Source organism: Homalodisca vitripennis, chromosome 2 (assembly GCF_021130785.1).
Source record: "Homalodisca vitripennis isolate AUS2020 chromosome 2, UT_GWSS_2.1, whole genome shotgun sequence".
NCBI lineage: Eukaryota > Metazoa > Arthropoda > Insecta > Hemiptera > Cicadellidae > Homalodisca > Homalodisca vitripennis.
Window position 1 is genome coordinate 233,077,754 of NC_060208.1, and position 16,296 is coordinate 233,094,049.

The window sequence follows — 16,296 nt, forward strand, 5'->3', positions numbered from 1 at the left end:
CTCGCTCAGTTTGATTCCTAGCTTGTTATACACATCCAATTTGCTGGTGAATCCATTATTAAAAGTTAAAACTGCATCATATATGCCAAGTTTTAGAGTGTTTAGCCTTACAAAAACATTTTTAGGCACCTTAGACCAGACGGCATTGTTGAAACTTTCGTTCTGGTTTTGAGTCTTTTGGTCAAGGCATTTTTTTAGAAGATACGGATTGGCTAAATCTCTATAAATTTGGTTTTGATCTGTACCATCACTTCATATGGCAAATTGTGTGACTTATGGCTGAAAGTCTGATGTAGGGCTTCGGCTTTATTATAACCGCACCACGACTCCGGCCCCTTTGGACATAGGCCATGTTGCGGAGTGTCATCATTCGATATTTTGTGGAAATAAGTTGACCCACACATTTTTAACCATTTGTTGAAGATCTGATCCACCTCTTTTTATAGCTAGGCCATAATATTCTTGCAGCTTGTCTATGTCATTATTTGTTAGCCTATTCTTGCCCCCTATTGCTCTATTATCTTTTAGTTTTGTTTTTCCCAACCGTTTCTTTCAATTCCCTTAGTCTGCTCCCCATTCTCTTCTTGACATGATGACGCATTCCAGTTTTCTTACTTCTACTTCATCTCCATATGGCTTATCGTCAACCACCTTTTTAAAACCATTGCTGTCACCATCTCCTAAGTATCGTACATACCGTACATTTCGATCTCTGGACTTTCGGAAAACATCTAGGGCACCCGCAACTTCCATGCCGCCACTTGACCCTTCGTAGTTTTTGGAACATATATGATCAGGTACTATTTTTTTTTATTTTCATGTACAGTGCAGATTTGACAGTATTTGGACATTATGGAAACATCCAACACCTTGCCAGTATCTAATGATGTTACGCTGACAACCCCATTCAGTGACTTGTGTCCACCCTCCTTTGCCAAGACCCATCTAAACAAAACCGTCAAATCTCTTTTTGACGTTTCTTCACACTCATTTACAGACACAGCTTCCTCAATTGCCTGCTTCATACTTTCACTAGCACAATTTTCAACAGCCTGATATATTATGTTACTACAAGGTCCTATTTTTTTGAGGTGGTAAAGGTAAGTCTAATAATGAACACAGAATGTTACCTGCACTGATACCTTTTCCGATCGTTTCTCATGCCGTAAATAAATTTCAAGTTTACCTCATATTTTCCATTCTCATTTTTTTTTAGAGTTTGTAAAAATTAGTTGATTCCAAACAAACACAACATTTCAGTTCAATATTCACAGCCAATTCCAAATCTTTTCTTACCGTAGTACAAAGTTCTATGCAGTCTCTTCGCTATCGCAGAATTTACATTTTACAAATTTTTTTAATTGCTCACTAAATAAACTAAGATCCAAAATAACACTACCCATTCCAGTTCCTTCATAATTGTCATATTTATCAAAGGACAGTTTTTTAGAAGCAGAGCTAATGTTTGCATTAGTAGTAGGCCTAGGGCTAGGGCTAGCAGAATCTGTTTGGGTAGGCCTAGATTTAGAGTCCAACTTACGGTACTTGTTTCCTCTAAACTCACGTTTAGATTTAGTTTTGTAACTAACCTTTGCTCTTGGCATGGTTATAAGAAGTTGTAAAACACTTCAAGAAACAATACACACTCCTAATCTACCACTAACTATGAATAAAGTGCAACACTTTTAGTAAAACACAATTATCCGACACAAACACATATAACATAACCTCCTAAGCATATCAAAACAAATAAAGCAATATTCTTTCTGTCATCTGTATTCCCAGTTGTCAGTACCAGGTTGACCAACAGAGCAAAGCCATAACATACTTATAACTAACACACATGATATATATGATTGTGTCAGCCAACATCTTACTAACTGCTGCAAAAAACTAGTGAACATCTTTTGTTTTGTGAATTTTTTTTGGTAATTTATAAATTTTATTTGAGCATTAATACTTACATATTTTTAAAATACACACTTTAAACTATTAAAAAAATGCAATAAAAATTTTTTCTAATTTTTTTTTTAATTTTCATCGACCTGCTCCCCTTAACACTCATCCAATAAACGAAAGACAATACTAAAAAATACTGCTTATATTGACAACATTTAGGATTTATAAGGATAATAATGAAAATGGTGATTGTTAAAACTGACCATTATACACAGTCATGCATTAGTCATAGAGTAAATGGTTCATAAATATTCAGTACAATAAATTGGAGTGGACATAATCTTAATAGCAATCTGGTTGTATCAATTGCGTATAAAGTCTTCTACTTATATGGAGTTTCTCAACTTCCAGTGCAAGTCCAGTTCTCAGATGTTCTCTCCAATTATGTCCTGACAATTATTGCATATTTAAAATAATTTAATTATACACATCAAAAGTACATAATTCATTACACTACGTTACAACTTCTTCTTACACTAGTTGAATCACAATATTTAAGCTGACAGCACTTGCTCTGAGTAAGGGAAGTATTGAAAAACATTTTGTATTAAACACAAAATGTGTTTAATTATAATAATAAATCTATAAATCATTCGTTGACATTTATATACACATAAAGAAGTTGAAAATTGATACTGAGAAAACAATCAATCATCAAGCCAAATCCTGTCCCTTAAGTTTATGAAGAATTATTTATTAAGACTAGATGAATGAAGATTTCATTTGTCCACAATAAGGTTGCAGATGATCTTCAGCCAGTTCACATTTCAATGTCTAATAGTTGCATGGATCAACACTAAAACAGAAGTGTATATTCAAAAACCAATATAACTTTGGCAGGTTCATCACCATGGTTTTTTATTTGTTAATTTGTGGGTGTGCTTAAACTTCTCTTGGGTTTTGACACACCTGTAGTTCTCAAAATTTAGTGTTTTCTTTTTACATATAATAATGGATAAAATATTAAAATCTTGTTATTGTTTGAAAAAATTAATGCTACAATAATTGATAAAAAAACAATCAGCATGTACCTGAAACGCTGATTTATAAATGGTTTACAGACTTCAAACGAATAATTTCACTTCAAATCCATTAAAGATAACTATGAGGTTGCTAGTTATCACCATATTTATTCTATTAGTTATAAACATTAAATTGTCTTACGTGAACACTGTTAAACAAACTGGGATCACAGTATTCAACTGTACTATAGGCTGATGACAGAGTTAATGTTCAGAAGACTGTAAGCTTGTTCACAAACTGATCCTGCAAACTATTGTAAATAATAATACTGGAAGGTGTATTCTCTACTGTCTTTTGGAGATCCCTTCTTAAATTGAGAAATCTTTTCAAAATTCCTTCAAAATCTTTTTTGTGGCTTATCTGAGCTCTACTCCAGAACTGTTTATGAAATCACTTCAAACTAAGCTCAGCTGATATTTTTATCACGTGTGAAAATTTAAACCTGATTTGAACCCGGGTCCCTAGGCCGATGCTGTGACACTAACCACTCAGCTTCCAGGGATGATACGATATCAATCTAGAGCTACCCCTAAGAACACCACTGATCATAGTACCTGAGCTGAAAACAACTACTCAGCTTTCCGTCTGAAATAACTAAGGGTAGTTAGGTTGCATGTTAAAGTCGCTTCCATAATCCATGTGTTATTATACAATATAAATATCATTGGTGTAGATAAACTTCTAAACTGTATTTCGTGATTGTTTGCGTTTTAAATATTAAAAAGAATATCAGCCAGTGCCATGTCTTCAGGCAGGCCATCACAAACAGTGTCTGAAACAACTCTCTTTACATTCTAATTGATCTTAGCAAAACAGTCACTTAGTATAGACTGGATATTACAGGTCATTAAGGAGAGAACAACGAATTAGGTCATTAAGCTTTCCAAGGTCTTTTCCCCAAACAGTATTATAAGCTACTGAAAGACCCACAAAGGCAACTAATTCAAATTGTAGTTTCAGTACATCATAACTACCATGACATGATGAGGAATAATGTTGAATAAGCAGCAGAGCTGAATTTCACTTCCTTATATTTTATTATAAAATTTTATGCTAGGCAAACACACACACACACACACACACACACACACACACACACACACACACACACACACACACACACACACACACACACACACAAAGTACCAGTTGCTCACACTAATTAATATGCACAAATTGAATGGTAGGCCTATAAATTACCAGTAATAGTAACTCTAATAACAAATGTTACTTACACCATTCAAACATTTTATTTAAAAAACAGTAAGGACAGTAAACAGGATTTTGCTTGTAGGTCTATATTTATGTACATGCATCACCGCGAGTCTGTGTATATTCGTGGACGGCAGCTGATAGGCAGTACGCAAATCACTAATCGCTAAAATGCGTTTTCGTTTTACTTTGTTTAAGAAAAATTATAGACAGATATCCTAAGTAACAAATTATTGAGATTTTGTAAATATTATTTTGCTTTCTGTTTCTACTTTCTATGTTAGTTTGTGCAATACCATATATCCGCTGTGTCTACAGTGTGAATAAAATATTTACCCTGTTAGTGTGGATGTCAGCTACTCGACTAAAAGTAAACAGACGATCCTAAACTTATGTTCACTTTACAATTATTGTAGTTGTATAAACATGTCCTCTATAAAATATATTATATTTATATTTTAATATCTTTGTCATGATTATGGGTGGTTAAAATTTTTCTAACATTTTGTTTCAAATACATTTAATAAGTGATACATTTTTCTCATATATTTTGCAGATTAAAGGCATATATTCTGGAAGCCCTCATTATCCGTCAATTAACATATTGTAATACATCAAATGAAAGTAGAAGATAGGGGATATGACTGTTCTTAAACTATTTCTCTGAACATTTACAAATCCATTTATAATAGAAGATTCTGGGATTAGTTTTACTATCATTTTCCAAAAGTTTAAAAATTGTAGAAATTGGATTGGTGATGGTGTTGTTTTTAATCATACTTAGAATAATTATAAAAAGCAATGAGGTTTCAAAATCCGTGAATCAATTTTTAACAATTGGAATTATATTCAATAAATTCTGGACTCGCCCCTCACTACTGTGAACAATTACAGTGACTGCAAACTAAATAATTGCATTGCTAATATATTGCATTGCATATATTAATAGGACACATATCAAACACAAACTAGGAAATCTGAATTCAAATTTGCTGATTATAAGAAAAGAGATTTAAAATACTCTAAGTCAATGCATCAAAGTTCGACTCACCAAACGCAAGCCCAAATATGACTACACTCATCTCTGTTGATAGCAAGAAGAATCGGACGGTAATCCACAGAAATGTATCCACATAGCCCCCCACAACCGCAGCAGCATTGACACTCATCGACACCACACACCGGATCACACTTATCACCACATTAACCAGGACCTGTATTACAAAACAATAGTATCAGATACAGTGTTGTTCTCATAAGAGCCCATGATCAATGAATCAGACTAATTTCACACAAAAATTAGTAAACCAACAATTACAAAAAAAAAAATATCCAATTTTGTAAGTTGTAATATATAAATATTGTTTCTTATGAGACATTAGTTTATTAAAATTGACACAATTTTGTTATGTAATAATAAATAAAGAGTTGTATAATTTCTTACACGATAAGAAGTCGTTATGGAAATAAATCTTTAGAGCTTGCAGAAAATCTATCTAGTGGCCAATGACCCATATATCTGTATTGAAACACTGACATACTGGTGAATTTTTAACAGTAAAGACAGATTTTACTATTTACGTTTATCTGTATATTTCATAAAATGTTCAACTTCTTTCTCCATAACGCTCTGACAATTCCAATAAATTCGTTAAATTGAAAAAATTGTTCCACTTATTACTGTCTAAAACGTAAATGTAATTATCATACATGTTATTGTTCATTTAAAGATAATCCAAAAGTTTTTTTTACTACTACAGTAACGTTAAACAACTATACTCACTAGTCCATAGAAAGCAAAGAATATAGGACTGCTCGTAGCTCTTAATTTAAGTCTAGCTCGATTGAACCGAACGATGAGGAAGAGTAGAAACAACAGATTTGGAACTAGAATGATCACATCCCACACTCGAACTCTGCAACAATAGAAATAACAGTTCTGAACACAAACAATTATTTATAGTTTTTATGTGTTTGAAAAAATAATGCAAACATGTATACTAACAATATAAACTGTTCTATCAATACTTAATTTATATTGTTTACAGGCTAATCATCAGATAGAAAAATGTTACTTTTTAAAGAATCAAAACAAAGCTTAAAAATAATAAAGATTTAAGTTAAAACAGCAAACCATTTTTTAAATGTTTTCTTCTTAGCAAAATTAGAGAAAAAATATCTGTAATACAGCTGATATTTTGAAAACCTACAGTCGGCTCTTGGGTGGGCCAACATTGTTCTATGATTGAATCATTAGAAGTATGAGTTAACTTTTGATTGTATTAGTTACAAAATAGATAACTAATCTAATGCTACAAATTGAGGCACGGAAAAATTGAACATTAGGACTATGTTCTGTGAGAGGCTCAAGTAGCTCAGGTAGTAGATATTTGAACGGTAACAATCAAAGCTATGTGCCCTAGCTCTAGCGTCGGACCTCAAAACTATTTGAAATAATCCCCAGGACCTTAGCACACCTAGTCCATATAAATGATTTATCTCCTGAGTAACTAATGTAATACACATTACATGTAAGGTATTACTGGGAACGAAATATCATTATTAAATATGTTATATTATATTTGAAATTAGATCAATATAGTAAATGCGAATTGTTCTATTACGTATGACCACCACATTCAAATCAAGTGTGGGAGTGGACATAGGCAGTTAAGATGTTGTGATACTGGTTAATAATATAGAACGGATATATTTATAAAAGTATTAAGATCAGCAAGAAACAACATAATTTATTAGATATTACAAAAGTATTTATGGGGAAACAATGTTTAAAATTATTATTTATTTTGAAATCAATACATTTATGACACAAACCATTTACATACTTCAGCAGTTCAAGAACAATATATATTTGGAAACTTAAATGTTCTAGTCGTCTAAACAAGCAACTAAATGCCATGTTTTCAAGAAGGAAATTTAGTGAACAAGAATTATATTGTAGTAATCTAAAGTAGAATAATGAATTAATAGTATAACATTCTAAGTACATTACAATGATTTGGATTGTTACAGATTGGGAGTGTTATACATTGAAAGAAATTGTTTTGTCTTCTCTTAGACTGGGTCAGGGCTACACCACGATTTTAATCAACCTTCATCTACATTGCATAACATCTTTAATTTTTATGAAGTCAGCATAAATTTCTAAAGAACTGTAAACTCCATTTATTGATCGTACACCAGTGTCGATCCTAAAGACTATTTATAAACAGTAATTAGTACTTCTTCCTATTAACATTTTTCTACATTGATTTAATTTGTAACTTACGTTTTAATTTGTCTGTGAACTTTTAATTAAATTGCAGTAAATTTTATCGTTTAAACCAATTTGTGAATGTATTCATTGATGACTTATGATTTACCAAATAGGTTCTGAGATTTATAAAATAAATATCTTTTAATACATAAACAGTGAAAAAGACAATTAGAACAATGAACTTGGAGTAACAAAGGTTAAAATTTCATTGAAACTTCTTCGTAATTATGGCTCTAACAATAAGCCAATATTTGTGAAATTTTTAAATAAAATTTAATTGGCACTACAGTACTTCAAATTTCACAATAAAAAATATAGATTTTTAAAAATTCAAGGAATACAAGTTTATGTTTAAAAGAAATTATAGCTTTTGTTTTTATAATAAAAGAAAAATATTAATATAAAAAAAATACTAAGTTGCTAAATAGCCAATAATGCTAGCTTGCAAATTGATTTTTAAAACTTATTTATTGTGATAAGTAAATGTTGGAACTTGAAATAAAACATAGAAGTGTCAAAATACAAAAATATGTTTGCATTAGATTAGATATTTACACAATTTTCTTCTCAAACAATGGGTAAAACCACATGTTATGTTGATTCACATCTATGTTTGATCAAAATGGTTTGATAAGTGCTCTCAAGTCATCACTTCCAAATTATTTTCTACAAAAGCCATAGTTCAGTTTCGATTATCACAGTAAAATAGTTGTATCCAATATTCAGATTTGTAAATATCACAACTACAATAATGATGTACCCAATCACAAAATGATGCAGGTGGTGATTCTTGTGTGTTATCGACTGACAGAGAACTTTGAATGTACCACATGTAAAATATCAGTTATTACTTCATTATGAAAACCCATGTAAACATTTTTTATTTTTTACTAGAGCCAACTACAGAGACAAAATAAGAAATAAAAATAAACAAACAAAGCCATCAACAAAACTGCATCTTACCTCGAGTTTGATATTTCAATATAGAGAATAAGTTTGCAGAAAAGCTCTTCTTCTACAGGAGTGATGGGTTGCGTGACGTTTGGTTCCATGAGAGAGCTCATTGTGGGTGCCATCATTCTTGCTCCTTTCTCAGTGTTTGATTCCGTGACAAACAGTACCATTTCCTGAAAAATTTCTGACTTTATGGTCTCGTATAGAACAATGACAGATCCATATTCTCATTCAATGGTCATGGTAACCGAGCAATCATAGACAATATTCTTAGTCCAGACAACAGGATATTATCGGAGAACATTTTGAGGATTTTGGAGCTTTATAAATAATCCTAAATCAAAAGGAAGGAACTGTCTCAAAATTGCAAGCACCATTAGATAACCTAAAAAGTGTACTCTAAACTAAACAAGATGTGTTTACAGTATAGCAATTCTTAGGAGCAGTGAAGTCAAGCAGCCATATATTTAGTTTTAATCCTTTAAATAAAATCCAATCTATGTAAAACGACGATTCTCTACTAGTAATACAGTATGAACAAACAGTGTAAAAAAATGTAGTTATTTTTGTATATTTTGTTTACAAAAGAGCACAATTTAACTCAAGAACAAATATCCTACTGATTAAAGTTAGATTTTTATTCTTTGGTGATTAACTGCCACAGAGTTTTATCACGTTACTGTCATATTTCGGACATTAAGAAATGGTCCGAAGCAATGTTTCGAGGATTGGAATATAACCTCTTCATCAGGTGGGGGGAGGGGGGTTAGCCACTCCACCTGACTAAGAGGATTGATTCACAAACAAACATTGTGTTATACCTTTTATAACATATAATAATGGCAAATGTCCGAAATCCTGATATGATATAACATTTCATCCTACAGCACTGCTGTACATAGAAGTGTGATGGTTCCTCAAAATAGAAAAACTTCTTGTAATTTCAGTAGTTTAACAGTTGGTTTGGCCTACAGTACATTTCTAAACTTCAAAACAATACTCAATACTCAGAACATGAAACACTTGGTTTCATTACTAAGTTCAAATAGAAATTGACCTAATGGGCATGAAACAAGAACCACTCATTCCACGAGTAATAGCTACTGGTTACCATGACTGAAATCATTACCTCTGTGAAAGCAGAGAGAATGTTCAAGATACGTTACTATCTATTTATTCTGTAATTTTCTTGTTACCATCATGGTTATCCATATGACTAATTTAAATATGTTCATTAATATTCAGCAGAATCCCATGGAGTAAAACGCACCATTACGGAACTCAATATTGCCTATATAGATGTGAAGCTTTATGAGAAATTTCTAGTCTATAGAACAATTTGTTCTCTAGATATTGTGCGGACAGTTAGACAAAAATAAAATGTTTCCAGTGCCTCGAGTGATAGGCTTTGCTAAAGCTCAAATAGTTAACAACACATCCTCTGATACAAACATCAATATGTTGGCCACTAATATGATTTTTGGCCAGAAATGTCATCGCCATTTACAGTAAATCATTGAAACAGAAAGTTTGATTCAATACATCTTCAATTCCAGGTACAATTTATTATGAGCAGTGGTTAAAAGAACAGTGGTCTGCAAATAAACAAAGGTCATATTTTTCCACACAGGTTTGTTTAGCTAAATATGGGGATAATGTTTACTTTAGCCACGTTGCCAAAAGATCTAAAACTATTTTTAATGATTTTTTTAAATAGTATACATTCAATTCCAGAAAGAACTTTTAGGCGGTCGCATATATTGCATAGTAATTATTAAAGTGGTATATATTTATATTAATAACTAGGTTATATCTCAATTAGTTCATACATTTTGGGGAGCAAGGGGAATCGGGGTTTCTGGGTACGGGAGGATAAAAAGCTAAGGAGGGATAGGTTACATAGGAGGGGATAACAGTGATGCCAACATTCACATGAAAATATGAGCAGAAATATTAGGTCTACCTACTGCATTTGAACATTATTTAAGAGTTTTTTGTACTATTTTCATCGTTTATGCCTCCATGGTGAAGATTATTCATTGCTTTTCCATTGTTATTTTGGTCCTGTTAGCATTTGTGCAACTCCTGTGGGTATCTCGACTTTGCTTTTCCTGATGAGTTGGATTTAGTTGCATATTCATTTACAGAAATGGTCATTTTTTTTTGTGCTGGTAAATGGTTTTTGCATATAGGGACAGAGTGGCCTCCTTTTGGGAGGCAGAAAACATAATCATCATAACGACATGTAATTTTCACAGCATGTCAAATAAAGTTTGTTCTTTCTAATAATATAATTTATACAATAATATGGTTGGATGAGTTTATAATATTTGTAGCTCTCAAGCATTAGTGATCAGCCTTTTGGAATTTTATATTTTACTGATCAGTACTATCACGAGGGATGTTTTTTGTTCACCGCCGTCAGTGCAGGGTAGCACCAAAGGATGTGACATCCAGAAATTGGATGATCTGAGACGTGATCTGAGGTTGGGAAAGTACCGATTAAAAGTGTCCTTGGTCATCAGTGTGGGCTTTGTGGCGCCATCCCACATTTTTTATGAAAAGAGAAAAACGTCCGTCGAGATAGTACCCCCCAGGTCATGAGCGTTAGTAAAATTTATCTTTAACTTCGGTTTAATTAGTAACATATTTATGATAAACTAATCTAAACCTACTTATATCACGTAAAAACAAGTAAGAGAGACAGAGTGGCCTCCTCCTCGCCAACATCATTTACTTTTGGAAGGCAGAAAACAAACCAATCATTATAATATTCAATATGTAATTTTCACGGTAAGTCATATAAAGCATGTTCCTTAATATAGTCTTTTAGGTTCTTTTAAAAAAAAGTTATTCCGAAAATAGTCGTTTCTGGATAATACCAAAGTACATTGTACTGATAGAGACACCACGGTACTTTGGGATTATACCGACCACACCAGTATGAAGAACACAAAAATATAAATTTATAGAAACAAACATGATAGAACGAAAAAAACAACTCTTTAATTACAAAATTACAAACTTACAATTATCAATTGTTAATGGGGTCAGATTCCATTATATGCCCCCAACGCTTAAACCTTTTTTCAATGAACTTAGAACGTTATAAAACGATGTAGTTGAGTAACAGAACTAACATTCCATCAATCAACAAGCATTTCTAGGTATTGTGATCGGTATTTTTGTCGCTATTATCTTATCTTTCTCGATATTTTAATGATAGGTACTATCTCGAGGGATGTTTTTCTTTCGTTGACATCAGCGGAGGGCAGCACCGAAGGCCGGAGGCACTCGCATTTTGGGTGGCGGAGTGTGATCAAGAATAAAAAGAAGTTTTGTGTGTTTTTTTCAATAAAGAGTTTAGTTTTTGTATGGTAATGTTTGTTTTTGTTGAATTTTTGTGTTTGGAGAAATGTAGGGGTAAAACACGGAAGTACAACAAAGCGACTCACCAGCTGAACGGGCCGTGAGACTCTGCAATCACGTTATCTACTAGACCGCTCGACTTTGACCTCTGTCTGAGGATGGGGAGGAGTTTGCGATAAGACAATTCCTGCTTTATCATGACGAAATATTGTTCTACGCTAATCTAGTAATCAGTAGAAGCAAACTGTCAAATAACGATTCATATCTGGGTGTGGTCGGTATAATCCCAAAGTACCGACACCACTTATAAAAGTCTACCCTTACATAAAAAATACGGTACAGAATATTCCTTTAAATATAGGCTAATTAGTAATATTTGTGTTTACAATAACATTATGTGTCACATCAATTGATCAAATCGTAACATTTTAGCAGTTCTACTAAGAGCCGAAAATAACCGATCAGGTCCTGGGGAAATTCACCACCGTTGTCCAGACTAACAAACTTGATGTAGTGCTCCTTTGCTATTGCAGGACAGCCAAAGAGCAGATATTCAGCAGTTTCCTCCTGCTCATCACACATTCTACAGAGCGGAAATTTCCCAAAGAATGCCAACTCTGATGCTTCCTTAGGTGACCATGTCCCGTAATCAGACCCATAACCCGAGAATACACTGTCTATTTGCCTAGTTATCATTAATATCAAGTTGTATGATCCCTGATAATTTTGGTAAAAGGTCACATCAAATCAGTACACAAAATAGTACACTTAATCAATTCCTTACTACACTTTGTTTGCTGAAAATGGTCAGCATGCTTGTTACTTAGGCCTATTTCAATGTACAGGTTCTACAACTGGAATTTGTTATATATTACAGAATGTCTCTACCAATGTTTTATATTGAACAATTAATTTTAGTAGATTAGGATAGGCTCTAGTATAATAAGAGGCCACCACCAAAATAGAATCATATTATACTATCTTTAAGAACAGTAAAAAGTAACTAAATGTTAAACTGTTTTGTTTGTTGCATTTTATAGATATAGAACATAGATAGTTTTGATTTAACGTAATTTGTGTCAACATTTTTGTTTCTATAGTTTAAACAATCATAAATATGATTCTATTGTGGTGGTGGCCTCTTATTATACTGCAACTTTAGGCTGTTATTGTACAGTATTAAAATATGATCCTGCATTAGTTGTGCTCAATAAAATTTAAAAAAGAAACTGATGCTTTAAAAATATTGGCCCAGAGTTAGGACTAGTCTTTTTAAAAAACATTACATTAACTTAGTCAAAGTAAGCCTAAAATTGAACCTCGGTAATTAAAAATTGTAATGTGTCATATACAATATTTAAATGTGCTGTTGTTGGAGAGTAGTTAAATAAAGAAGAGAAGAAATGCTTTATGCTACTTAATAGCCTAATATTTCTGACAATTTTTCAAACATTGACCAACATAATTGGAATGATGATTTATTCGTTCTTAACACTTTACTATTGGAACAATTTGAAAGTTAACTTACTCCAACTAATTAAAATCTAATAATTGTATGAAACACGATATATCACGATTTGCATGGGTCTAGGTTTTTCAAATTGATCCACATATTGAACACACGATTGTCGTTCACATATTTGAATTAAACATTCACATCTACATAATAGTATCGACACTTTAAAAAATTAAATTCAAATCATAGAGTATCGTTCTCGAACTAAAAACTGTAACAAATGACGACGTATAACACTTAAATAAATTACTCGAAAACACTCTATCACTAGATCACAACAAAATATCTTGACTGACAGACAGATTAGAGGTGGTCAATTACAATGATCCGATGTTTACACAATCAGCTGTTAAATTTCTCCTTTAGTTTCCCTTTCTATTCACGTCTACATAAATTAAACTAACATTCATAGACCAACAGAATATTTGTGATACTTAATAAAGTACACTATAACAGATATAACTATTATTTTCTAATCCTACACGAAAAAGAGCGGGTTTTAACGAAAGAGAAAAGCCAATTTGTATGGTGATGTAGTAAAATTTATTTATTCAGTTGCATGAAATATCAATACTTTGATTTTATTAGTAGCATTTATTGAGTGTTGGAAATCACGTTATAAAGAGTTAATAAATATACTAGATTACAAGTTAATGTTTTTGTATAAAAGAATATTGCACTATAAAGCGCACTGTTTTACTTTAGATCTCAAAAGAATAACCTTAATCTTTTGCTCCAACTAAGCACTCAAATATTGAGCCTTAGAATGGATTTCAAATACTACAAAATATAACTACGAGTATAATTTACTGCAAACAACATCTATCAGCGTGCTCATTTAACGTTCATAGATATTTTTACAATAACTTCGAAAATAACTATGCGTATCTGGAAAAACCTGAAAAACTGAACAAAGTGGTATTTTGTTGAACCACTAGTACATTATTTGCTAAATCAAATGTTCAACATTTGGAGATATTCTGTGATTCCTGTGGAAGTGGGTCAAGAATAATACTAGACCCTAATGATTAGCAACTATGCCAGCTATTTTACTTAGAAAAATGTTATTTTCGCAACAATATAAGAGAAGTACGAATTGAACGAGAACATACTATATGGATTCTCTAAAGACATATTTAGTAGTTTATGGACCACCACAGTTGTCCTTACTTACGTAAAGGAAGAGGAAAGAGAATGTTTGTGAGTTAGGTGTAGATAACCACACCCATGGAGACATTGTGAAAAGGGGCACATATTGTCCAGAAACCTACCTAGAATACCTCTACCTAGAATACCTCTTTCATTGCCTTTGACCATCACTGCTGTATTAGCTAGGTCAAAACTAACTTACTTTAAGAAATATTTACAAGCTGTTCAGTTTTACAACCCATATACACCTGGTGACTTTAATTTTTGTCGTCATGGTGGCGGATTAGATAGTGGCCCGGCTAATCTAAACAAATTAAAAACAAACTCCTTTGATGGAATAAAACGTATTCTTATTAATCCAGGACTCTAGTCTCTACTTTAAATTGGGCTATCTATACTGTGGTATACCTTCTGAGGTGATTGGAGAAAGATTTGGAATTCACACTCAAGACGAAGGGTTATGGGCCTCATGTTCCTATGCAGGTTGATAAACGGTTACCTGGATTGCTCCGAGTTGCTCTGCGATGTTGTTTTTATCGTCCCTAGAGGCACAATATCGAGATCAGTATTCCAGAGGAGGTTTATGCCAACGCAATATTCTTACCACAGTGGCATCTCGAGACTTCTGCTGGCTGGTAGTGAGATGGGAAACAGGTTTGAACTTTTTCCATGGATTCCCGTCATCTTTTAAACGAAACCTCAAGGAAATATAGATTTGTGCTTGACCACAACTGATATTTATTACTTAGTAACAGTCATTATTTATATTAGTAGTAATAGTATTTTAGTTCTTCTTTCTTTTATTGAGTTTAATTTGAATATATATGATTAGTTATTGTTCTAGTGAATTATATGATTCACTGTTGCTTCTTTTCCTTATAAATGCCTCTAATCTAGTATGGTTTACTGTTGTTATGTATTTAAATTTGTAATTCTTCGTCTGTTTGTTGTGCCAATAATATGACAGTCTTAGTTTATTCCATTTAATTTATTGCTTGTAATCATCTGATATTAATTCTAGTCATACAGCACAATTACAATGTCTGTTATAATGTTTATTTATAATCTTTTGCTTTATTGAGTTGTTTTTAGACTATTATCCGTTATTACTGATTTGCATGTTATATCTGATAATGTTATTGTTTACTTAGCATTAATTTTAGTATTAGCTTACCTCAATATTAGCTTACAATTACTGGTCAATAGCCATAATTGCATTGTATTGATCTGTATTGTAAATGGTGATTCTGTGAATAAAAAAATTAATTTGCAATATTCCAATTCCTTGACTCACCCCATCCGGAAGAGCATTATATAGCCTAATCGCGAGAGCCGGGAAGCAGTCTTTCCTTAGCTTAGCTTACAGAACGGAACCTTTAAATTATGCGTTCTGCGGGTGTTGTCTTTTGACATATTTGCCTTAACACAATGCAGGTTTTTTAATGTACTGCCCGATGATCTTAAGAGTACCTAGCTCCACAAACATATGCATACAACTGTCACAAAATCCTGCAAAGCTGGTTATACGCCGGGCCTTCTTCTGGAAGACTACTACGTCTTTCCACCCTTGGGCATTGTAATGTTTTATAATAATCACGTTTAAATAGCATTCACAAAATACATACATTGATAGGTTTAATAGATACACTTTATTTTAATTTAATGCCGAAGCCTTCCAGGGATATGTTCAGTAATGGCATCTGGTCATGGACAATGAGAGGGATGAATGGAACTAGGTGGTTGTTTGGCCATGGCTGGTTTATTTACTAATCAGTGGTACCAACATTACACATTTTCTATATGAAAATGATACAACTGTTATCAATAAACTACAGGT

At 32.6% G+C, this 16,296-nt stretch overlaps 1 protein-coding gene across 3 annotated transcripts in view; it reads right to left on the reverse strand.

Annotated features, from left to right (window-relative positions):
- Positions 1 to 13,635, reverse strand: part of LOC124355492 (transmembrane protein adipocyte-associated 1-like) — a 38,489-nt gene extending 24,854 nt beyond the window's left edge. For 2 of the 3 annotated variants that reach the window (XM_046806648.1, XM_046806649.1), the window contains exons 1-4: positions 13,323 to 13,634; positions 8,435 to 8,598; positions 5,978 to 6,110; positions 5,246 to 5,408 (exon numbers count right to left, since the gene is read on the reverse strand). In XM_046806648.1, coding sequence (XP_046662604.1) covers positions 5,246 to 5,408; positions 5,978 to 6,110; positions 8,435 to 8,595 — 457 coding nt within the window. In that variant the 5' untranslated portion in view covers positions 8,596 to 8,598; positions 13,323 to 13,634. Of the gene's footprint in view, positions 1 to 5,245; positions 5,409 to 5,977; positions 6,111 to 8,434; positions 8,599 to 13,322 lie in introns of all 3 variants that reach the window. The other variant, XM_046806647.1, reaches the window with a different exon arrangement.
- Positions 13,636 to 16,296: the final 2,661 nt, after the last annotated feature.